The following is a 23013-nucleotide window of genomic DNA, read 5'->3' as shown; positions in this document are numbered from 1 at the left end:
CAATGGTAAGAGGACCCAGAGGAGTATCTCAGTCTGCAGTCTCCTTATCTTGCTTCGCACAACCCCTTCTTTCTTGGTTCGGAGCCCTGAAGAGGCGGATCCAAGAGGCCCTCTGGGGCCTCGCCGCCCAGTCCCGCGCAGCCCCCTGCAGTTCCCAGGGGCGCGAGAGAGGGCGACGTAGAGCAGCGCCGCCCGGCGGCAGAGCGGCGAGACCCTCCGCGGCACGGGGAGAGTCGGACCGGGGGCGCAGCCCGGGCTCTGACGTCGGGGGCGGGGCCGGCGGCCGTGACGCGCGGGGGCGGGGCTGCGCACCTTCCCGGCCCGGCCGGCGATTCATTCAAAAAGCGCTCAGGATACGCGGCTTACCGGGCACTAGCCGAGCCGGGCCGGGGCGCCGAGTCGAACAGGGAGCCCAGCTGGAGCTGCCGCGGCGCGGCCAGGTAAGGAGGGCGCGCGGAGCCGCCATCCAGAGTCCTCTCCCCGCGGCCGGGCCAGCGGGATACTGACCCTAGAGGCGCCCCCTGCCTCCCCGCATCTCTGAGGAAGTTCGCGGGCGCGGCGGATGCTGCAGCCCTGCCGCGCGCCGCCCCCCTACTCCCCCAGCCTCGCGTCCTGTCCTGGCGCCTTCCGCGCACCGGCCCCCCCCAGTCTCCGAGCCCCGGGACCTGCAGGTCCTCCGACCGCGATTCTGGGCCGGCCCTGCGCCGTGGCTGTCGGGGGGCGCGCGGGGAAGCAGCGGAACTTGCAATGTGAGGGGCCGGTGGGGCCCGGAGCGGTCCCCGGCCCGGGAAACTTGGACCAAGACCAGGTTGGGGTGCGGACTGGACGGCGGCGCCTCGGCGCGGCTGCGGCGCGGGGCGGCCGAGGGGGGGTCTGGACGGTGTCAGCCCGTGACTGTGGGTGACACGGCGCGTGAGGCGGCCTGGCCAGGCGAACGTGTGGCTGGGACACTGGGCGGTGACGCCGGGCCGAGCAGGCGACACAGAGGGGCTCTGTGTGTGGGAGACAGCGTGTGTGCGTGTGTTGTGAGGGAGAGACCCGGGGTCACTGGGGTCACGAAGTACGTGGCCTGGGGCGTGACCGGCGCAGGGCCAGGGCCACCCGTTACGGTGAGTGTGAAATAGAGGGAGAGGAGACCAAGTGACTGAGAATGAGCCAAGCTAGCTGGCGCCATGGTGTGCGTGTGGGGTCAAGTGGTGTCAGTGTGTGTGTGTGTGTGTGTGTGTGTGTCTGCACCTAGGGCGATGATGAGTAAGAGGCAGAAGGAGGAGAGACCGGATGTAGGACACCTTCCAGCAGATGGGGGGTGATGAGGAAGTTGGGGAACTAGGAGACAAGGGGTCTCCAGGGCTGTCCCCACGAGGGCACCCCTCAGGAGTTCAGCTTAGTGAAGAGATGGACCCTGACGGACGTGCCCTGGCTGAAGGAGAGAGCCGAGGATGGGCAACATCTGGTGGGGTGGCCCAGCTGGCAGCAGGGAAGGGGCCCTGTGGTAGTCTCAGCGTGCCCCCGCCTACCTGCACCCACACACCCACGCATCGAAGTCCCTACACCTGGCAAAGTTCGGCCCCTGTGTAATCTGTATTCTCAGTGGACCCAGGCACAATCTTGCTCTCAGACTCCCCCGGCATCCCCGCGCAGGCCTCAGTCTCCCCATCTGCACACTGAGGTGCTGGACTTTGAATGGACTGTGAATCATCACTTTGGGATCCTCTATTGTTTTTGGGTCAACCGCCTGTGTTCCCCCCACTGCAGTGGGGGGGTTGGGCCAGGCTTCTCTTGGGGACACAGTGGCCCAGGGTCTGCACTCAGGGGCCACTGATAGGGTTGGAAGCTCAGCCTTCTCCAAAACTGGTCAAGGAAACATTAGCCTCCCACCCAAAGGCTTCCTGGTCCTCGGTCACAAAATGGATCGATAGACAATGTGGATCCCAAATCCATAGACATTCACTTCTCTATGTGTCCTTTCTTCAGTTCCTTGGGTTGGGGAGAGTGGGGAGAGACTTGTTCCCCGGGAGTGGTCTCTGGTCTGGGAGGCTAAGTTCTTGCTGGAGAGCTGGAGCGGGGCCCTTTCGCCATCTGGGCAAGACCCTTCTGAGGCCCCTTCTCCCATATGGGGCCTGTGGGGTTCATGCAGGGTGGGGTGAAAGCTGTGCTCCCTAGTCTAGGAGTGGGTGGCACTTGCTGTAGGATCTGGAAGTTCTGTCTTCTGCTGTTCTCGGAAAATGCTGATTGCATTCTAGGGATGGGGGACAGGGTCGGGGACAGTGTCAGGCACTGTTCTGAACACTTCGTGGTCTGTCTTGTTGAATCTTCTCAGTGATTCTGAGATGTAGTGACTATGTTTCAGAGAAAGGAACTGAGGATCAGAGAAGCAAAGTGACTTGGCCAAGGTCATACAGAGTCAGGACAGTGCCAGGGCTGGAATTCAGGTCTTCTGACCCCAGAGACCTGTGGGATGCTGAGAGAGAGGATCACCCACCTTCCTAGTAACCGCTCATGGCTTTCCTGGGCTTCTGTCTCTCAAACTTGGGCTAGTAGGTGTGGCCTTGCCACGGTGTCCCATTGTGAGTTCTAAGTATGATGTGTGTGTGTGCACACATGTCTGGAACACTAGGGATGGGTGGGTTACATGGTCTTCCTGTTCCTCCCCAGACCTCACTCCCAACCAGACATCATCAGAAAGACCTGTCCCCTGCCTTCTAGAGCCTGGACCTGGCTTTGGGAGTGTCCCCATGGCTTTGAAGAGTTTGTGGAGTTAGCAGCACAGCTTAGGGGTAGCAGGGAAAATTGAGAGTCCCAGGTGACCTTCATCATAGTTGAGAGGCCCCCTCCCCTTCTTTGCAGTTGCTCTAGAGGCATTTCCCCAAATCCATCTGCATGTTGTGGTGGGGAGCAGACAGGGAGTGACCTTGAGCTGATCTCTACTCTCTCTGGGCCTCGGTCTCCCTGTTCTTCCCAGAGACCCCTTTTGGCTCTGACCACTGTTGCCACTTGGCCAAGAACTGGAACTGGGGATCATGGTGTCTGTCCCACCGTCCTCTCTGCAATGACTGAAGCTGTGCTGCTTGGGGCTGATGAAAATAGCTGTCGTGGTCTCTAGGGGCTGAGCCCAAGTTATTTCCATCCTCAGCAATGAGGTGGAAATAGCTTAGGGCCTGGGAGGGGGAGCAAGAGGGGAAGGGTTAACTTCTCCTTATCCCAGCCTTGAAGGAGGCCCCCAGCCTCAGCCTGTGCCCTAGCCAAGCCAAACCTTTCTGGGAACTTGGGCCTCTGGGGATGACAGTGGGGCCAGGCTGGGTTTCCACGTGTGGCCACAGTTGGGACTGGTGTGGTAGCTGCTGGAGGGAGGGGCCTGTGTCTGGCCAAGGAGGGGAGACATTGAGGGCCAGTCAGCACCTGCCGCTACTCATAGCGTCAGGTGCAATCTCATTTCACAGAAGGAGAGACTGAGGTTCTGAGAATTCAGGGACTTACCCAAGGTCTCCCAGAACCTTCACCCTCCAGACACGGTACCTGCCTTCTGTCCTGAGTTTGCCATTCTGTGTCTACACTTTCCCTGGCGGCTGGAGGTTGGCCAGCACTGGAAGCAGGCCCAAGACACACCTTCCCGACGTCTGCCTGCCTCATATTCCAGCTCCGGCCTTACCATCCCTGCCCAGGCTCTGGTTCCAGCTTCTCTGCTTCCACATCGGTTCTCCCACACACTGCCAGAGTGACCTCCATAAAGTAACTCTTGCTTTTTGCCTGCAAAGTATAGTTCAAACTCCTCATCTGGCATTGAGGCCTTTCCTTCCAAGGTCTTTCAGAATTTACATCTTCACCCTTGCCTCTCCTTGCCAGATGCCTTGTCTGCCTTGCCTTTGCTTTTAAAGCTTCCCTCTTTCTAGAACGCTCTTGGCCATTCATGTATACCCCCGCTCCGCCTCGCCCAGGAAGCCCTCCCAGCCCGAAATTAGTCTTCTTTGTTGCGGGCCACTGGCCAGGTGTCCTCCCTCACTGCTGGGGAATGAGCACAGGTTTGGGGTACCTGTGGGCACTGCATGCTCAGCTTGGTGGGGCCAGTGTGGCCAGCAACCCATCCCCTCCCACTGCCATCTCTGTGCTGGCAAGGCCTCTTCCTGAGGATGGGCAGCTGCCCTAGGATCCTGGCACCTGTGTGCTGGGAGGCACCGGGAGATTTGCACCCAGGTCTCTGGTGCTCACCATGACCTGAGGCAGAATGTGTGCTGGGGTTGGGGGCAGAGACTCACGGTCACTCCTGTGGGTAGGGGGCAAGTGTAGTGCTTGCCATGGTCCTCGACATCTTGTGTCAGTAGAGGAAACTGTCCCTGCTCAGGTCCTGCTGTGCGCCAGGCCCTGGGCCCAGCATTTCCTCACAATAGCACTCACCCGGGCCCTCTCCTTTCCAAGTTGGTATGGGGGAACCTGGACTCAGAGAGCAACCCTAGGCTGAGTCACGCGGCCACTCGTGTTGGAGTCAGGCACTCCAGATCCCGCCCAGCCCCCAACCTGGTCTCCAGGCAGGAGGTGAGGGTCGAAGGGTTTGTCTGACAATTCTAACATTAGTTTCTTGAGAAGGGCCAGGCTGGTCAGTACCTAGTTTGGCTGGGTGGGACCTGACTACCTCTGTTATGGGGCCGGCCCTTCTGCCAGGTCAGCAGGAGAGAGGACCAGAGAGGAAGGGGTTTTGCTTGAGATCACCCAGCAGGGCGTGTTTGGCGCCATTCCCCACTCAGGATCGATGGGGGAGCAGGGATGTGGTCTCTGGACAGAGAGAACACCCACTGTGTGCTGAGCCCGTGTCTGTCTGGGCCTAGGCTTGGTGCTGCTGAGTGGGGCTGGGGTGGCAGAGAGGACAGAAGCCAATGCTGCATCCCTACTCTGCCCGTCCCTGGGATTACGGCCCAGGAGGCTGTCACATCCTCAGCCTTATACTCCTGGGGGTCATCATTCCCTCCAAGCACAGGCAGGGAAACCAAGGCCCAGAGAGGGGAGGCACTTGCCAGGCCCCAGTGTCACTGGGATCCAAACCCAGGTCTGCTGGCCTTGAAGACCAGAGTTCTTTCCTAGGCCATCCTGGGAAAGATGAGAGCTCTATAAATAAACTGCCCATGTGGCTGTGAGCAAGTGCCCTGGCTAGTTGTCACAGACAGAGGGGGACAGCGGGGACCTCTACAGCCAGTTAGAAACAGGGTCTGAGTGTGCGGGTAGAGAGAGGAGTGGGGGCTTCCAGAGGAGGGACCTGTGCTTAGCCCAGTGCATGCCCTGTGAGGAGGAACAGTGAGAGGGGAGGACGTTGGCCACCCACACCACCGGCGTGCTGCGTGTCTGGCCTCCTGCACGCACCCAATCCCTCCCTCCCTCAAGGAGCCTCAACCCTTCTAGAGGAGTCAAGGGAGACTGAAAACTGATGGCGGGGTTGAGGGGTGGGGAGTCTGGAGAGGGGAGGGGGCCCCCTTGACAGGGAGGCTGGGGAGGCTTCCTGTAGGAGGGGATGCCTGGCCCAAGGCCTGATTGTAAGAAGAGCCCCTGTTGCCTGTGAACACTGAGTCCTCCACCACACCATGAGGTCAGCTGCACTGGCGCAATTGGGAAACGGGCTTGGGAAGTTGGGGCTGGGTTCCTGACTGCTGAACTACCCCTTACCTTCCTGACCGTGGCCCTGGCTGGTGTGGGAGCAGGTGGATGCAGGCCTGCACAGAGGCTGGGACATGGGCACCCAGGGCCCTCCCAGAGAGCCCGAGGCCCCTCTACTCATGCTGCCAGGATTTACATGGAGTTCCCCAAAGCACTCTTGCCACACCCACGCCTCTGGGTGACCTTGGCTGGCTGTTGCTTGGTCCTGAGCTTGGGTTCCTCTGGCACTAGTGGGGCTGTGTTGAGAGCCCTCAGTAACCCATAAGGCAGGGACTAGCACCCCTGTTTGCCGAGGAAGACCCTGAAACTCAGGGAGGGTAAGTAACCTGCCCAAGGCTGCAGATCCACAAAGGGACAGAGCCAGAGTCTGAACCCTGGACTCTGAGCTGCTCCAGGGCCCAACCTTGTCTCTTCCCTGCCCCATCACTGCGCATACACTGACCCCAGTCCTCAGCATAGCTCCACTGGGTAGGACCTGACCTGGGATGGCCCTGGAGGGGTGGGGGAGGCCTCTTTCCCCAGCACCCCAAGTCTGGGGTGAGTTGGAGAATGGGGCAGACCAGGGCTGTGGTCTCCCCCAAGTCCCTCCCAAAGCCTCCGCCCAGGTCTTCCAGGTCAGGGTGATTGGGGGCAGGGCCTATGCTGAGCACATTAGGGACTCGGGATCAGATTTATGGCCGGGGCAGGTGGCAAAGGTGGCTTCTTGGAGGATGTAGCAGAGTATGAGCTGGATTGCAGTGAGGTGTCCTTCAGCACCCCCAGACCTGTTGCTGTCCTGTCTCTGGGCCAGGGTTGGCAACACAGGGCTGTCCGTGGTGCTGAGAGGTCAATGGTGGACCCGAAGCAGTGGAGATGCCAGGCCTGGGTGGCACAGGCAGGGGCCGCCTGCCAGTTGCCCCTACTCCAGGGTAGGTAAACCTCATCTCCTTCAAGATGAAGTTGTTACAGGCTACCACTTGGCCTCTCTGAGCCTCAGTTTCTTCCCTGTGAAGCCTGGAACAGTGTCTTTGAGGGGTGAGAGCCAGCTTACAGTGGGAAGCGGACAGGCAGTAGTGCTCAGTGAGGAGGGTTAGGGAGCCCCCTCTCTGCCAGAGATAACAGTCTGGTCTCAGACATCCCTCCTCCAGCCCCAGAGTCGACCCAGGAAGTGGGGTGAGGATTGCACCTGTACCATACCCAGACTGGGAGGAGCTGGGTGGGCCAGGTGTGGCCACCTCAGCCCTTTTCTTGGCCTCAAGGGGCCAATTTAGCCCCCTTAGCCTCAGCCCCACCCCATCCACCTGAGCCACTGAAGCCCAGGCCCGGTGGCAGCCAGGAGGTCTGAGGTGCGGAACCATGCCCAGCTTCTAGGGGGGTGGCTGAGGGTGGGCTGGGGAGCAGCTGCTGCCTGGCCACGAGGTGGTACAGGATTAGGGGTCTAGGATTTGAGGGGTGCATACCCCAGTGTGGTGACCTGGGAGCTCATGGCTGCCCAGGCCTGTGGGAAGGGGCGGGAGTGGAGTGCCCTTCTCACTGAGTGGCCCTGAGCCAGCCTCCGCACATCCCTGGGCTCCCAGCAGCAGCCCTAGTGAGCTGGGGCTCCACCCTGGGACCTCTTCTTCCCCGCTCTGGGAAGTCCCAGACTTCCCCGGTCTTCCTGTCTCTTTCAGTTCCCAGCTCCCTTTCCTGCCGGAGCTGGCACAGACTAGAACAATATGCAAATGAGTATAGATGCAGGCAACTCCTAAAGGCCCCATGGGATGGCGGTGCAAACAGCACCTTCTCCTGGGGCCCTCCTGGGTCCTTAGTAACAGACCCTCAGTTGAGCCACCTACTGGGTGCTACTAGCTTGCTAGCCTCCACCATCAGGTTGGCAAACACTGCAAGGACGTTTACTATGTGCCAGGTCCTGGGCTAAGTTGCAGGGTGAAAGAAGGCAGAAAAGAGACAGTACTGGGCTCCATTCCTCCTTCATCTCTTACTGGCTCTGTGACCCCCACCAGTGATCTCCCCTGACCTCAGTTTGCCCAGCTGTGAAACAGGAATGCTCAATTCTCCTGCAAGTAGAGGCAGCACAGGGCTGGGGTCTGTTCTTTTCCCCGTGAGTGTGGAGGAGGGAAAGCCACCCAGCGTGGTCACTGCCCTACTTCAGCCCCAGTTGCCAGGGAACCGCTGGGCTCCTTGCTAACCTGGATTTCTCTGTTGATGGGTGGCCTTTGTCTTCTTGCCTTGGGTGCGGCCACCACCAAGGGAGGCCTGTGTCCAGCTGTGTTTCCAGGCAACCCTAGCCTCTGAAGGCCAGAGGGAGGTCCACAGGCTCAGGAGCCACTCTCTGGAAAGCAGAGTAGCTGCCTCCCCACCTGCCCTGCTCCAGGTGGGCGCTGGCCCCCACCTCCATCTCCTCCAGTGTGGCCTCTCTTGGCAGGCAGCCCGGGGAGTCTGCTGAGACCGAACTGTTCATTCTTCTCCCTCCCCTGCTTAACCCTTCCAGGCTCCCATAGGCCCTAGGGGGAAGTGCAGGCTTTTTGGCAGGCAGCTGAGCCTTGGTGTGACCTGAGCACTGCCCACTAACCTTCCCAGACTCCTACCGTCTCCTCCACCCTCCCGCCCTCCAGATTCCCACCAGGGCGAACCCAGCACCACCTGTGTACCAGACTCTGCGCCAGGCACTGAATGTAAAAAAAAGTTGTGTGCCCTTCTCCTCCACATTCCACACGTAGGGAAACTGAGTCACAGTGAAGTGTGGGGAATGCTTACTCTGTGCCAGGCCTGTGCTGAGTACTTAATGTAATTCTCTCCTTTCAGCCTCAACACAGCCCTCTGCAGGCGGGCCACAGAGCCAGTGCAGGACAGAGCAGAGCAGGACTGCACCCCACACTTTGTATCCCCAAGTTAGTCCAGGGGTTCAGATCTGGGTTCTGACCCACCCCAGCCTCTGGGCTCCTTCCCCCTCAGCCTGCTCACTGGCCCTTCTAGCTTGGCATAGCTGGGCTCTCTACCAAGAGCGCCTTTTCTGCCTTCTCCCCCAAATCAGCCCATACCCGCCTGGGTCGGCACTGGGCATGGAGCAGGCAGCTCGTAGTGGGGAAAGGGCTGGGTAGTGGGATCTGCATGGCACCATGAATGCTGAGGGGGAGGTGGGGGTGAGGGTACTTCCAGGAGGAGGTGACTTTGAGCTGAGCTCTAAGGAAGAGTGGGTGCTGGCCAAGTGATGAGGGGAGAGCAGAAAGCAGTTGCAGTGTGTGTGAGGGTGGAAAGCACTCAGCATGGCAGGTATGTGGGTGGGGGAGGTTGGTGTCGGTGCTTCAGGATGCCATCCTGAGGGTGGTGGGAGCTGGCCCAGGGCCAGGGCCAGAACTGGGTGTCAGGGCACCTAGGCTGCAGGGCGGGACTGACCTGGAGGTCAGAGACAGGGCGACGGGGCAGGAGCAATGGGCGCAGGCCCTGGGAGAGCTTAGGGACTGTAGGGAACGGGAGGGCCCCGCCTAGGGGAAGGGGAGTGGCGTGGCAGGGCCCAGGTGACCCCAGCGAGCTTCAGTTCTGGGAAAGGGGAAGCTGCCTGTGGCCTGGGCTGGTGGCACAGCTTCCTCTTTCCCTGAGGCCTCCGGGGCTGCACCTCCCTGGGGCTCCACCGCCTATGGCCTCAATCACAGTCTGGGCCCTCAGCTTGGGGCCCTGGCCATGGCCTTTGCTAGATGGCTTTTCTCCAGGGAATTTCTGGTTCTCATTTTTCGGGCATTTTTTTGGAGGGCTGAGTCTGAGGAAATCCTCCCCGCCTCGTGAGCCTGTTTGGAGGCCTCCTGCTTCAGACATGGGGCTGGGTGTGGAGTTTTGTGGCAAATAAAACAGACGTCCCTGGCCTCACTGCTGTCTGGTGGGGGAGCAAGGAATAAACAAGTAAGCAAACAAATACTTAATCACAGCCCTCTGCCAGCAGGGCAGAGGAGAAGGGCTGTGGAGAAGGAAATCCCATGACCTACTTTAGCTTCATTACCTCCTTTAAACCCCATGACTGGCTGGGCATAGCGGCTCACACCTGGAATCCCAGCACTTTGGGAGGCCAAGGCCAGAGGATCGCTTGAGCCCAAGAGTTGGAGACTAGCCAGGGCAATGTAATGAAACCCTGTCTCTACAAAAAATAAATTTAAAAATTCAACCAGGCATGGTGGGGCATGCCTGCAGTCCCAGTTACTCAGGAGGCTGAAGCAGGAGGATCACTTAAAAGTTCAAAGTTGCAGTGGGCTGTGATTGTCCATCCTGGACAGCAGAGTGAGACACTGTCTCAGAAAAACAAAACAAAACAGAAATCCCCCAAAAACTTCGTGACAGCCTTGCCAGCCAGATGAACATCCCCATCTTGTAGATGAGGAAACTGAGACCCAGTGATGTCAAGGTCCCACAGGGAGTTGGTGGCAGTGGAGACTGGGCCCCAGGCTAGGAGACATGGGAGGAGTGGCCTCTAAGCTAAGTTCCTTCTCTGCTCCTCCCTGGGGCCCCTCTTCCCCATCCACTGTGGCTGGGTGTGGCTCTCCTCTGTCAGGCATCAGAGGCTCTGGCGCCTCACTGACTGCCCAGCCTTCAGGGTGAGGCAGAGGTGGATATGGGGCCTTCACAAATCCCCTCGCAGCCGAAGGGGCTTCCATCTGAACTGTTTTTTTGGTCACGGTTCCAGGACTGATTTAGACAGTGGAGGCCTCATGGGGCAGGGGGTAGGGGTGCTGAGCAGCAGGTGTGGACATGTGTGTGTACCAGGCCTTTCTACCTGACTGGGCAAGTCCAGCGGGGGCTCAGTCTGGGCTAAGTGTGGGGGCCGGGCAGCCAGACTGGAGTAAGTGCTGGTTTGGGGTAATGAGGAGGTGCATAATAGGTGCATAATTAGAAGGCGCAAGGCCCTAGGTGGCAGTGTCTGTGCGTGTGCTGGAGTGGGCCCTTGCTGGCTTTGAGTCTGGGCCTTTGGACCCTGCTTTCCTCCTGGAAGGTTCTAGATCACACAGCTCTGCATCTGTCTGCAGATAAGCAGCTACAAAGCTGCTTCCTGTGGGCTCAGGTCACCTAGCAGGTGCCACCCGGAGTCGGGGTGGTTATAGGGCTCTCTGCTGTGGTTGTTTGGCCTCTTTTCACCCCCGCGTCAGCCCTCTGGGCCTACCTTGGGGACATTGGAGGGCTGCTAGAGCCGGAGGCTGGGCTATCGGGTTGCCCCTGGCTTTGTTTTTTTTTTTTTTTTTTTTTTTTTTTGAGACGGAGTCTCTCTGTCGCCCAGGCTGGAGTGCAGTGGTGCGATCTTGGCTCACTGCAACCCCCACTTCCCAGGTTCAAGCGATTCCCCTGCCTCAGCCTCCTGAGTAGCTGGGATTACAAACATGCACCACCACACCCGGCTAATTTTTGTATTTTTACAAGAGACGGGGTTTCAGCATCTTGGTCAGGCTGGTCTTGAACTCCTGACCTCGTGATCCACCTGCCTCCGCCTCCCAAAGTGCTAGGATTACAGGCGTGAGCTACCATGCCCGCCACAGCCTGCCACCCCTCCTCCCCCACCATCGGGCTCTGTCGTACATAGTCAGGCCTAGTGGGGAAGTGAAGCCTGAGGACTCAGGGCTCATGGTCAGGTCTGTGGGTTAGATCCCTCAAAGGACAGGGGAGGGGCCATGGGGAGACAGGCTCGAGGTGGAAGCTGGGCCCTGGCAAGGGGACAGGACACTTTGGGGCAGAAACTGGAAGGAAGACTTGTGACCAAATTTGAGGAAGGACAGGGGGCCCTCCCCAAATGGCCTGGGGGTGCCATTTGTTGGGTGTTGACTGCAAAGTGTGGCCTCCACCCTATACTGTGGCCCTACCTTCTCCTGTCCCTGGCTTTCCCCTGAGCTGGCCTGGGACCCAGAGTGGTTGCCAGTGACCTGGAGAGTCCCGAGATGATGTGACCGCTGCCCACTCCCTCCCCTGAGTGTAACTCAAACCCTGGGCCCTTCTGAGGTCTGCCAAGAGGGAGGGTGGGTGGACAGATCGGTTTCTGGGCTGCTATTCTAGGCGGGAAGGCCGGGCTGCCTGCAGGGAGAGGGCTCTGAGTGACCTGGGACCTACCACAGGAGGCGCTTTTCTCACCTCACTGGGCTTGGAGTCACAGCGGGGGGCCTCAGCCTGCGGCGGCCCTGAGCCAGTGGCTGGGTTCCCAGGCTGCCCCTGGGCTTAAGAGGCTGTGTGTGACCTGAGGAGAACAGCTTCCCTCAGCCTGGTGTCCCTGAAGCCAGGCCTCCAGGGAGTACACAGCGGACTTCCTTGCTCTGCCACCATACCTTCTGCTGTCTGATGTGAGTCCTTTGTCCTGCTGTGTCCACCTCATCCACTGGCTGAAGGCTTCTCCAGAGCAGGCCACCATCACCTGGGGGCCTCAGTCTCAGACTGGTGGGCCGTGGCACCACCATGGATATTTCTCTGAAGTATCACGCACTGCACTGCCACTCTCTTTTGTTTCTTGGCACTTACCACCAGCTGGCGGGGACACCTCTCTGCTTGCAGTTGGGTCTCCCCTGGGCTGGAGCTCCCTGCAGACAGGGACCTTATCTGTCTTGTTCATACCGATTTCTCCAGTGCCCGCACGCAGTAGGTACTGGAGAGATGACAAAGACAGAGCACTGGCTGCCATGACCACCCCAGCCCCATAGGTCTGCCCGGGGCAGAGCTGTGGCCAGACATGTCCCAGCCTCAAGGCAGGAGTCAGCCTCCCTGGAAGAGGTATGGACAGTGGCCACGCGGAAGGACCAGGACCTAGATGGGGTGGGGAGCTGTGGGAGCCAGACCCACTTTGGGGAAAGCTTCTAGAGAAGCTTCTGGAAAGAGAGGCCTTCGCATTGGGCTTTGAAGGGTAAAGGAAAAGGCCTTCCTTGGACCAGAAGCAGCAGGAGTGAAGGCAGAGGCCGGGCATGCTTGCAGACCTGTGAGGAGGAGGCGGTGGGAGCCTGAGCCTGGAGCACTGGGCTGGAGTGTGGAGGCGGGCTGGGGTGTTGGGTGTTGGTTGCAACCCTGTCATCAGGGACACAGGCTACCACACGCACTTCCTTCCCCTGCTGATGCCTCGGGGCACCTGGCAGTTTAAGGAAGGGGAAGGAAGCCCTTCCTCCTCTGGGAAGTCTCCCAGCCTGCAGAGCCTTCTTCCTGCCTTCCTGCCTGTGCTGCCCTGTGAGGCCGGCTCCCAGGCAGGGCAACCCCATCTTGGGGGCTTGGGGGTGTGGAGCCGGCAGCCCTGGGCTCTGCCTGCTCAGCAGCACCTTGCCTGCTCCCCATGAGTCCTGTTATCCTGGAAGTGGTGCTGAGGGGACAGCAGCTGCCTGCCTGTCCCTGCCGCTCAGCCGAGCCTCCTCTCCATCTGCCCTAGGCCAGCGACCACCAGGGGCCTGAGGATGAAGCCAAGTCTGCTGTGCCGGCCCCTGTCCTGCTTCCTTATGGTGAGTTGGGGATGGGCCCTGGGAAGGAGAAAAGTCGCACCCTCAGCCCTGCAGCCCTCCAGCAAGACGGTGCAGACACTCCCCGGGAACCCCATGCCAGGCAGGGCTCAGTTACTCAGCTCTTGAAGAATCTGAGGCAGTGGGACCCTAGGAAGCACCTCTGGGCCCACCCAGGCTTGTCAGGGAAATGGAGGAGGAAGGGCCTGCTGGGCAAGGCAGGCATGGCTGAGGGCAAGATGCCCGTTGGCACACAGGCATGAGAACAGAGCCCAGCCTGGAGGGTAGGCTGGGCACCAAGAGGAAACTGGGCATAGAGGGCTGGGATTCGGACCCTGAGAGCCATAGCACCTCAGATGCTGGGGTTCAAGATCTGTATTGGTCTAGGGGGTCCCAGATTCCAGGTCCCAGGATCATAGGATCAGGCCAGCTGCCTGGAGCTTCTGGCGAGTCCGCATTACAGACTTACAGCATTTGGGGTCTGCTCTGGGGCCCATCTTTTTGCTGTGACGCTAGAAGCTCAGGGAGGGCAAGACTTGGCCTTGGGCCTTGCTAAGGGTTGCTCCATGTACAGGAGGCCTTCCAGCCTTAGCAGGTGCTGGGAGCCGCTCTGGGGTCTGAGGAGATCCCTATTCCATCTCCAGGGCAGCTGATGGTGGCCCCATCCAGCCTAGGCCAAATTGGGGGACGGAGGTCTCCTCCCGGAGGGATTCGGAGAGGCAGTTCATTCCTAACGATGGGAAGCAGAGGGAGCTCCTAGTGAAATGGGCTGGGGACACACACTGAGAAGACGGAGCTTTCCTTTGGGATGTGTTTCCCTGTTTGGGTGTGTGGATGTGAATGGGGTGGCCTTGCGTCGAGGGGAGCTCGCAGAGGAGGATTGGGTCCTGGAGACTTTCGCTGAAGGGAGGGCCCAGAATAGGAAGCGCCACCTGCCGACTTGGCTCCAGGGATGATAAATGAGGCTGGTTAATGATATGCCCAGCTGTGATGGGGGCAGGGATGGACCCAAGGCGGGAGGAAGGGGGACAGAATACCAGAATACGAGAGAGGATTCGGAAGCATTTCCTCCTCATTGTTCTGGTTAGCTGGAAGGGCTTGAGATCCTGATGTGGCCTTATCTGGGGTTTCCAGAGCCAGATGTGGCTCTCTCCCTCCCCAGGTACTGGCCATGCAGCAGGTCTGGGACAGGACAGGTTTTCCTCAGTGTGAGGGATTGAGGTTAGAAGAGTGTGTCCCTGAAGCCCGGGTGGAGTGGTCAGTGGTCCTCACCAGTGGGCTTTCAGGAAATAGGTGGGGGATAGATGACCCCAGAGACCCCACACCCAGCACTTTCTGCCTCTTTCAATGCCTACTGTTCTTCCAGCTGCTGCCCTGGCCTCTGGCCACCCTGACATCAACAACCCTTTGGCAGTGCCCACCTGGAGAGGAGCCCAACCTGGTGAGCATTGCCCTGCCCTCCTACCTGTCCTGGGAGAGCCCTGAGGGCCAGGGGCAGAGTCCTGTGCCTGGCCCCCCAGGGGTCCTCAGACTTGGCTCCTGGCCGTGCTCTCACCCTTTACCTCCCACAGAACCCAGGTCAGGGCACATTATGCAGGCCCTGCCCCCCAGGCACCTTCTCAGCTGCATGGGGCTCCAGCCCATGTCAGCCCCATGCCCGCTGCAGCCTTCGGAGGAGGCTGGAGGCCCAGGTGGGCACGGCAACTCAAGATACACTCTGTGGAGACTGCTGGCCTGGGTAAGCCAAAGGGAGTGCGGGGAGGGCTCCTGGCTGGGTGACTAGGACTCTGGATCCTGGGGTCCCAGCCTTATTGTGTCCTGAGCAGGCCTCAGTTTTCCTATCTGTGAAATGGGATGGGGCAGGACCAATGAGGGTGCCTGGAAGGAAGGCATCTAGCCTTTCCTAAGGATAGTGTTTGGGGAAACTTCTGGGCCTCAGTGGTATCTTCCCTCCTCGCAGGTGGTTTGGGCCTTGGGGGGTTCCCCGTGTTCCATGTCAACCGTGTTCCTGGGTACCTCTGGGTACTCATGGCTGTGATGGTGAGTGGCAGACTGGGGCTAGGACTGGTGCAGGTGTATGTGCGGGAGGGGGCCAGTGAGCTGGAGCCCAGCAGCCTCTGCAGTGTTCATGTGGGGGCAGTGGGGTCCTTCTTCCAGCCCAGGGCAGGGCGTGTAGCCAAAGGGTCTCCAGCAGGGCACAGTCAGCCGCTCCCCTGGCTGTTTCTGTCCACCATGCTTCCGAGTGGCAGAGAGCATCCTGCAGGTGGCAGCCACAGCTGGGGGCTGGGGACTCACATGCTGACCTGTCCCCTGTCCCCTGTCCCCATCTCCTCAAAGAGATTCATGCCAGCCAAGTGCAGTGGCTAATGCCTGTAATCTCAGCACTTTGGAAAGCCAAGGCTGGAGGATCACTTTGAGACCAGCTTGGGCAACACAGCGAGACCCTGTCTGCAAAAAATAAAAATAAATTAGCCGGGCGTGGTGGTGCTACTTGGGAGGCTGAGGTGGGAGGTTTGCTTGAGTCCATGATTTCCATGCTGCAGTGAGCTGTGATCACACCACTGCTCTCCAGCCTGGGCAACAGAGTGAGACCCTGCCTAAAAAAACCCATGCAGATGAGTGAGTGCAGGCACACACTCACATACACACACGCACCTCCTCCCACTGCTGAGTCAGTCACCCCTGAGGCACTGGATTCATGGCCAGGCCACAGGGAGGCAGATCCCATCTCCCTGTGCTCAGGCACGTGCCCTGTGTGCCGTCTCTTCACTCCCTGACCCCAGCGTGAGGGGAGGGCGGGGCTGGGTGTCTGACCATCTTGAGGAGGCCTGTTCAGGACAATGCTTAGATGGCCAGAAAGGAAAACAGGAGGGCAGCGGGTTGACCTTTGCATCCCCAGCATGGCGGGGAGTGGGCTGCCCTGGGTGCATTGGCTCTCCTGCAGCCCCCTCTGACTCAGGCCCTGGGCCCCTGTCTCTCTGTGTTTGTATCACTGTCTGCCTCTTTCCTGCCTCCATCGTCTGTGATGCTCAGCGTGGGGTCGGCGGGCCCGACGTGGCGTGGAGGTGGCAGCAGGGGCCAGCAGCAGTGGTGAGACACGGCAGCCTGGGAACGGCACCCGGGCAGGTGGCCCAGAGGAGACGGCCGCCCAGTACGCGGTCATCGCCATCGTGCCTGTCTTCTGCCTCATGGGGCTGTTGGGCATCCTGGTGTGCAACCTCCTCAAGCGGAAGGGCTACCACTGCACAGCGCACAAGGAGGTCGGGCCCGGCCCAGGAGGTAGAGGCAGTGGTGAGGCCCGGCTGGGGTCCAGGTGGGGAGGACGGGGGCATGAGCCCAGCCCCAGCTCCACTTGAGGGCTGCCAGCAGAACCCTGCCTGGCCTCTGGGGTCTGAGAGGGAGAGGCCTGGGAGGTGACACTGCAGACTGACAACATGGGAGGAAAGGTGAGGGGACAGAGGTGTGGCCGTGGGGGCAGAGCAGAGGCGGCACAGCTGGTCAAGGGGCTTCAGTGGGATCCCACCCTGGGTGAAGCCTTGCCCAGATGTGGGGATCTGGACTCTTTGGAGGCCACAGTTGTGTGTATGGTTCCAGGGTCAGATGGCCTTGGAGTTACTCAAGGTGACCTCTGACCTCTGGCCTGCAGTAGGGGGAGTGTCCTGTGTCAGGAGGGCTGGCAGGGCAGCTGTTCTGTTCTGGGCAGGCACCACGAGGGGCTTGGGTTTCGGTCCCAGGCTGTCGTTTGAGTTACAAGGCCTGGAACCAGAGGGACAAGCATGTGCTACCACCTTCACCCCCAGGGCCCCAGGCCCCTTTCCTTCTTCCCCACACCATCACTCCCCTGCAGGCAGGGGCCCATGTGCACACACCCTCCCCTGGGCCCATGGGATCCTGTGGTCACATCATGAGTGAAATGGCATCTCCCTTGCTAGCACCCTGGGCCATCTGGGGCTGGCATGGGAGCCAGAGCCCCTTCTAAGTCCTGACACTGAAGTCTGGCAGGCGCAGGAAGGGGACAGGATCATTAGGCTGGCAGGAGGGAACGTGGTGACTCAGGGCCATTTTGCCTGGGACTGCACTTGTTTTCCTAGAGACTTCCTTTAACTGCTGGATGCTGCCTCGGTGCAAGTCCCAGGAGCTCTGTTTGCTGCTGGGCCCAGGGTTGATCACCGTGGCCCATTCTCACACTCTTGAGATTTGGGCCCAAAGCTGACTAGGGGCTCTCATTTAAATTGTTACACAGACAGGGCACGGTAGAGAGGCCATGGAATGGCAGTTTGCTGTAGATTTGGGGAGTTCTGGATAGGGTGGCAGCCCACAGCTCCCTGAGGCTGAGGAGACAATGCAGACCCAGTAGATGCTGATGCACCGCCCCCTCCTCTGCCCAAGTCAATGACTGGAGTTCACGTGGCCCTGAAGCCTGTATGCACCCGGGCTGTTGGTGCAGGAAGCAGTGGCGTTGAGTCGTGAAGGTGATACGGGCTTCTCTGAGCCTGGATCCCACATTTGCAGGGCTCTGGGAGACTTGTCACCTAAACGCACACGCTCATGGCCCTTAAGAAGGCCAGGGGTGCCCTCTGCTGGCAGACGTGGTTTAGCTCAGGAGCGTGACTTCCCCCTCTTCCCAAGGATCAGGGCCCTTGTCTTCCCCAGGAATCAACCCTGCCTACCGGACTGAGGATGCCAATGAGGACACCATTGGGGTCCTGGTGCGCCTGATCACAGAGAAGAAAGGTGAGGAGAAGATCTGACCCCATCCCAGTGCCCAGGAGAGGAGGGTTTCCTCCAGAAGCCTGTGAGGCAGCTGCGGTGGGCAGGGTACCCCCCTGCTCTGCCTTCCCTGCCAGGGTGCCTCGAGCAGCCTGGTGCTCTCTGACCCAGGAGTGCACACCTCTGCCTCCTATAATTGCCTGATGAAGTGGGAGGAAAAGGTGCACAGCTCCGGCTGGGAGCGGTGGTATGGAGGGTAGGTGGGGGTGTTCTCTGCTGAGGCAGGTGGTGGGAGGCACGTCCCATATGGCCAGAGCGAGGGTCTGACTGCAGCTGCCCACAGAGAACGCTGCGGCCCTGGAGGAGCTGCTGAAAGAGTACCACAGCAAACAGCTGGTGCAGACGAGCCACAGGCCTGTGTCCAAGTGAGTGGGCTGCTGGGAGATGACGGGGCCAAAACCCCATTAACCAGCCTGCCTCCTGGGGATCTCCCACTTGGGTCTCCCTCCTCAAGTCACCCTGTTCCCTCCACTGCCTGCTGGGGTCTCCTGCCCCTGGCCTGGCCTGGCCTATGGCCACTTCTGCCTGTGCCCCCTGCAGGCTGCCGCCAGCGCCCCCGAACGTGCCGCACATCTGCCCGCACCACCACCACCTCCACACCGTGCAGGGCCTGGCCTCACTCTCTGGCCCCTGCTGCTCCCGTTGTAGCCAGAAGAAGTGGCCTGAGGTGCTGCTGTCCCCTGAGGCTGTAGCTGCCACTACTTCTGCTCCCAGCTTTCTGCCTAACCCGACCAGGGTTCCCAAGGCCGGGGCCAAGGCAGGGCGCCAGGGCGAGATCACCATCTTGTCTGTGGGCAGGTGAGGTGGGCACAGACACAGCAGGGGCAGGTAAAGACGTGACAGCCTGGGGACCTGGAGGGGGAGGCAGGGCCCTACCTTGGGCCCTGAGCACCCTGCTCATCGGGAGCCCTGCCCTTATTGGGCCTCTCTGGGCAGTGGGGGTGGCCAGAGAGATCAGGACTTCCCAGTTCCGCTGTGTCTCACATGGAGCCCTTGTGTCCCTAGGGCAGCATCTTGGCCCCCATGGCACCCGGGCCTTCAGGCTCAGGCTTTGGACCATGAACTTGCTGTGTGACCCCGGGCACGTGCTGCCTTCTCTGTGCCTGGGGATCCCCGCTAACGGGGATGATTGCCCCACTCTCCTCACAGGTTCCGCGTGGCTCGAATTCCTGAGCAACGGACAAGTTCAATGGTGTCTGAGGTGAAGACCATCACGGAGGCTGGGCCCTCGGCGGGTGATCTCCCTGACTCCCCACAACCTGGCCTCCCCGCTGAGCAGCAGGCACTGCTAGGAAGTGGCGGAAGCCATACTAAGTGGCTGAAGCCCCCAGCAGAGAACAAGACCGAGGTGAGGGTCAAGGAGAAAGGTATCTGTCGGCACCTGGGCCAAACCTGACCAAAGACGGGGCAGGGGTGGAAGTGTGGTGGGCCCTAGGCAGGGGCCACTTCCCTGGAGCCAGAAGCCAGCCCCTGACTCAGCTCTGACCCCTCACCCCTGTCCACCAGGAGAACCGCTATGTGGTCCGCCTAAGTGAGAGCAACCTGGTCATCTGAGGGGCGGTCTAGTCTGAGGACACTGTGGCCCTGCCCTGGGAGGTTCTGAAGGCTTCCTGGAGGAGGTGGAGCTGCAGCTGGGACTGTGAGAATCGAGAAGCAATGGCCCAGCAGATAAGATAGCAAAGACCAAGGCCTGGAGGTGGGAGTGTCCGCCCCAGTGAGGAGGCAGGTGGCCGGTGGGCACTGTGTACAGGAGCAGACCGAGCCCGCCCCGGCCCTGCTGCCAGGTTGCTCCCCTGCAGGATGCCCCGACCCCCGTGCTTGCCCTGGCTGGATCCTAGGAGCCCATGGGATTCTCTGTATCATCAGAGGGCTGGGCTTGGCAGAGGGGAGGGGCCTGTGCCCGTCACCCTTGGCCCCATTCCTTGGTAATTAGCCACACCCTTGCCTCTGTACAGGGCCCTAGAGCAGATGTGCCTCCCCCTCCTCTTCCAGCAGGTCTATAAAGGGAAGGGGGAACAGAAAGTCCTGGGCTAGGAGAATGAATCCCTGGGTCCTAATCTTGGGCACGTCTATGGCCATCGCTGGGTCCACTTTTCTGACTATGAAGTAAGGAGAGACGTTCTCAGTACCCAGGGCCTCTTCAGCTCTTTGCGGGTTCTGGGCTGGGTTGTGGGGGGCTGGGGAGCTGGGCTCTACCATCCCTCCTATTAGTAGCTTTATCCAGCCCCGTTTTTGCTGCTTCCAGGGCCTCTGCCTTCTAGACCCCAACGGGGCTGTCCACCCATGGCTCTGCCTACAGAAGGGGCTTAATGCATGTGCCTGCCCCTCCCCCAGCTGTTTTTACTGAAACTGAAAAAAACAGACTTGATCCCGGCAGGACTGTGATACAGAGCCCTAGCCTGCCCAGCCGGCCCCAGGATCTCAGGAGCTTTAGGGAGAAGAGTGTTGGTGGGGCTGGAGTGCACCTTGGGCCTCAGTGGTTTCTGCGTCCCTGTGGTGCCAGTGCTTCTGGGCAGTGCCGGTGGCTGCCAGGCCCAGCCCTGACCTCCACTCTGGCTCAGCAACCTGGTTATTTATGTGGGGCCGTGCAGGCATGGGCCCCACTGCCTGTCCGTCCTGTTTCTCTTATTTATTGAAACTTGCCGTTGCCCTATCCTTGTGTCTCCATCCCCTTCCATGTGTTGAATAATAAAAGGTGGGAAAGTGCTGTCACGAGGAGCTCTTTTTCTCTGTGCCCTTCCCAGCTTATCTGCCTGTTCCACTTGTACCTGTCCAGCCCTGCCCTGTGTTGGGCACCGTGGCAGGCTGCCCTCCCCTCGCAGTTCCTGCACCTCAGCAGCCGGGGAAGCAGGGCCCAGAGGAGACCCATCAGCTCATCTGGTTCTCACCAAAGCCCCTAGCTAGAGGCAGGGCTGTCCCACAGAAATAGTGTGAGCCATAGATGTGACTTTAAATTTTCTGACAATCACATTTCGAAAAGTAAAAAGCAGCAGATAAACTTAATTTTAATATATTTTTTAACCAGTCTATCCAAAATATTTTCATTTTATATAAAATCAGCATAAAAATTGTGAATGAGCTGTTTTTGCTTTTGCCTTGAAATCTGGAGTGTATTTTACACATCTTGATTGGAACTGGAATATTTCAAGGGCTCCATAGCCATGTGGCCAGCAGCTACCACGCTGGTCAGCGCAGCACCTGAGGAAGTGCACTGTGTGGAGCCCGGGAGTTGAATGGGGGTGAGGAAGATGTGCGGGCCAGGGAATGTGTTCCACAGAGAGGGACAGCATGTGCAAAGGCCGGGCACCAACACATAGTGGGCACCTGGGCCTTATGCCAAGGACACCAGGGAGCCTCCAAAACATTCAGCTCCTGCTTGGCCAGTGTGGAGAGGAAAGGAGCCACAGGAGTGGGTGCCACACCCAGGTGAGACGGAGCCTCCGTCTCCATCTAAGATTCCTAGGGCAAGCTTCCAACCCGGCCCACGGGCCGCATGTGGCCCAGGATGGCTTTGAATGGGGCCTAACACAAATTCATAAACTTTCTGAAAACATTATAAGACCTTTTTTTTTTTTTTGAGATGGAGTCTCGCTCTGTCGCCCAGGCTGGAGTGCAGTGGCGCGATCTCGGCTCACTGCAAGCTCCGTCTCCCGGGTTCACGCCATTCTCCTGCCTCAGCCTCCTGAGTAGCTGGGACTACAGGCGCCCGCCACCACGCCCGGCTAATTTTTTGTATTTTTAGTAGAGACGGGGTTTCACCGTGTTAGCCAGGATGGTCTCGATCTCCCGACCTCGTGATCCGCCTGCCTCGGCCTCCCAGAGTGCTGGGATTACAGGCGTGAGCCACCGCGCCCGGCCCATTAGGAGATTTTTTTGCTTTTTTCTTTTCTTCTTAGTTCATCAGCTATTGTTAGTGTTAATATGTGGCCCAAGACAATTCTTCCAAAGTGGCCCAGAGAAACTGAAAGATTGGACACCCCTGTGCTAGGGCTTGGTAATGGGAAATGGGTCAGGGACTTAGAGCCAGCTGGGTGGGGCAACAGGAGCAGTCCTGGGGGCACCTGTGACACAGCCGTGGAGGATGTCCCATGCCATCTAGATGTGAAGGCCCGGAGCTCTCAGGAGGCAGACCTGGAGACAAGAAGACCTACAGGCACTCAGGTGGGTGTTTAGGCTAGGACTGGGCTGGGAGGAAATGTCCTGGGGACAGGGCCTGGGGCGGATGCCTGGGCTGCTCCAGGGCACCACAGAGAAGGCACTGCCAGGGAGGCAAGAGAGAAACCAGGGAGGGCAATGTCCCTGGCAGTGTCTTGGCAGCCAGGGGAGCGGGTGGGGAGGGGGTCAGCACAGGGTAGGCTGCAAGGCCAGTTGTTGCTGGGGGGTGAGGAGGACCGCTCTGTGCCCTGGTGAGTGGCACAGGAACTTGGTGGGATTCGTCTCAAGGGAGGGGGGAGACCAGGGCCAGGTGGGTTGAGGGAGACGGTTCCCTGCTGAAGCCTGGCACAGGCCATAGCTGGGTGGGGCCTCAGGTTCTGAGGAGAGACAATTTTCAGTTAATTTGGGGTTTTACTGGTGTTTGTTATGTTGTTTAAATATGGAAGAGAGGGACACATTTAAACTAATGGCCACACGGAGAGGCTGAAGAACAAGAATGACACTTGATGGAACCTGGGGAGGTGTGAAGAGGACCAGCCTGTGGGAGTCCCTGGTCTGCCTGCAGCGGGCACAGGGCAGCTATGGGGCAGCCATGCTGGGGCTGTGGGAGGCCTGGCTTCACGGAGGGCAGGGGCCTTTCTCCTAAGCAGAAGCCAAGTTGGGGTCCTCCTCCTGTCCTGGGTAGACGTGCTTTGGGATTTGACCTCTCCTTGGGTACCTACGGCACAGGTGTCTCTCTCGGGGGCTTCTCAGGTGGGCAGGAAGGGGAGGGACACATCTGAAGATCCAGATGTTTCACCTGTACCAGAAGAGGGAAAGGAAACAGAGGCTGGACATCAGGAGGGAAGTTCTGGAGCAGAAAAGGATGCTAAAGTGTAGGACAGGGTGTCCACTGTAGGAGACTAGCAGGCATCACCAGTGTACCCAAGGAAGTATTTCCTGCGGCTACCAGCGTGTGCTTGGAGTCCCTATTTGCCAGCGGTTCAGCTGCATCTCAGGGTCTGGCTTCTCCATCTCGGCTGGCCTTCGG

General features: G+C 59.5%; 1 protein-coding gene across 6 annotated transcripts; it reads left to right on the top strand.

Annotated features, from left to right (window-relative positions):
- The first annotated feature begins 206 nt into the window (after window positions 1-206).
- Window positions 207-21383, top strand: RELT (RELT TNF receptor). Of its 6 annotated transcripts, XR_748375.2 has the most exons (12): window positions 207-440; window positions 12992-13061; window positions 14425-14499; window positions 14630-14796; window positions 15019-15098; window positions 16092-16349; window positions 17712-17792; window positions 18112-18193; window positions 18369-18626; window positions 18978-19176; window positions 19335-19934; window positions 20074-20903. XR_748375.2 is itself a non-coding variant. In XM_010366848.2 (11 exons), the coding sequence occupies exons 2-11, from the start codon at window positions 13017-13019 to the stop codon at window positions 19380-19382; spliced, it is 1281 nt and encodes a 426-aa protein (XP_010365150.1). In that variant the 5' UTR covers window positions 207-440; window positions 12992-13016; the 3' UTR covers window positions 19383-20903. The 6 variants fall into 6 exon arrangements, 5 of the variants coding, with proteins under 5 accessions (XP_010365150.1, XP_010365148.1, XP_030773196.1 ...); XM_010366848.2 differs by having other exon boundaries at window positions 16092-16337; window positions 19335-20903; XM_010366846.2 differs by having other exon boundaries at window positions 19335-20903.
- The last annotated feature ends 1630 nt before the right edge of the window (window positions 21384-23013 follow it).

This window comes from Rhinopithecus roxellana, chromosome 15 (assembly GCF_007565055.1).
Source record: "Rhinopithecus roxellana isolate Shanxi Qingling chromosome 15, ASM756505v1, whole genome shotgun sequence".
Taxonomy (NCBI): domain Eukaryota; kingdom Metazoa; phylum Chordata; class Mammalia; order Primates; family Cercopithecidae; genus Rhinopithecus; species Rhinopithecus roxellana.
This window is presented reverse-complemented; position numbering and strand designations above follow the sequence as displayed.

Excerpts from the sequence above, each read along its gene's own strand:
- RELT (XM_010366847.2), top strand. The coding sequence starts at position 13,017 with ATGAAGCCAAGTCTGCTGTGCCGGCCCCTGTCCTGCTTCCTTATG. Across the intron at positions 17,793-18,111 it reads CCTGATCACAGAGAAGAAAG|AGAACGCTGCGGCCCTGGAG; the intron begins GTGAGGAGAAGA and ends AGCTGCCCACAG. Across the intron at positions 18,627-18,977 it reads ACCATCTTGTCTGTGGGCAG|GTTCCGCGTGGCTCGAATTC; the intron begins GTGAGGTGGGCA and ends CTCTCCTCACAG.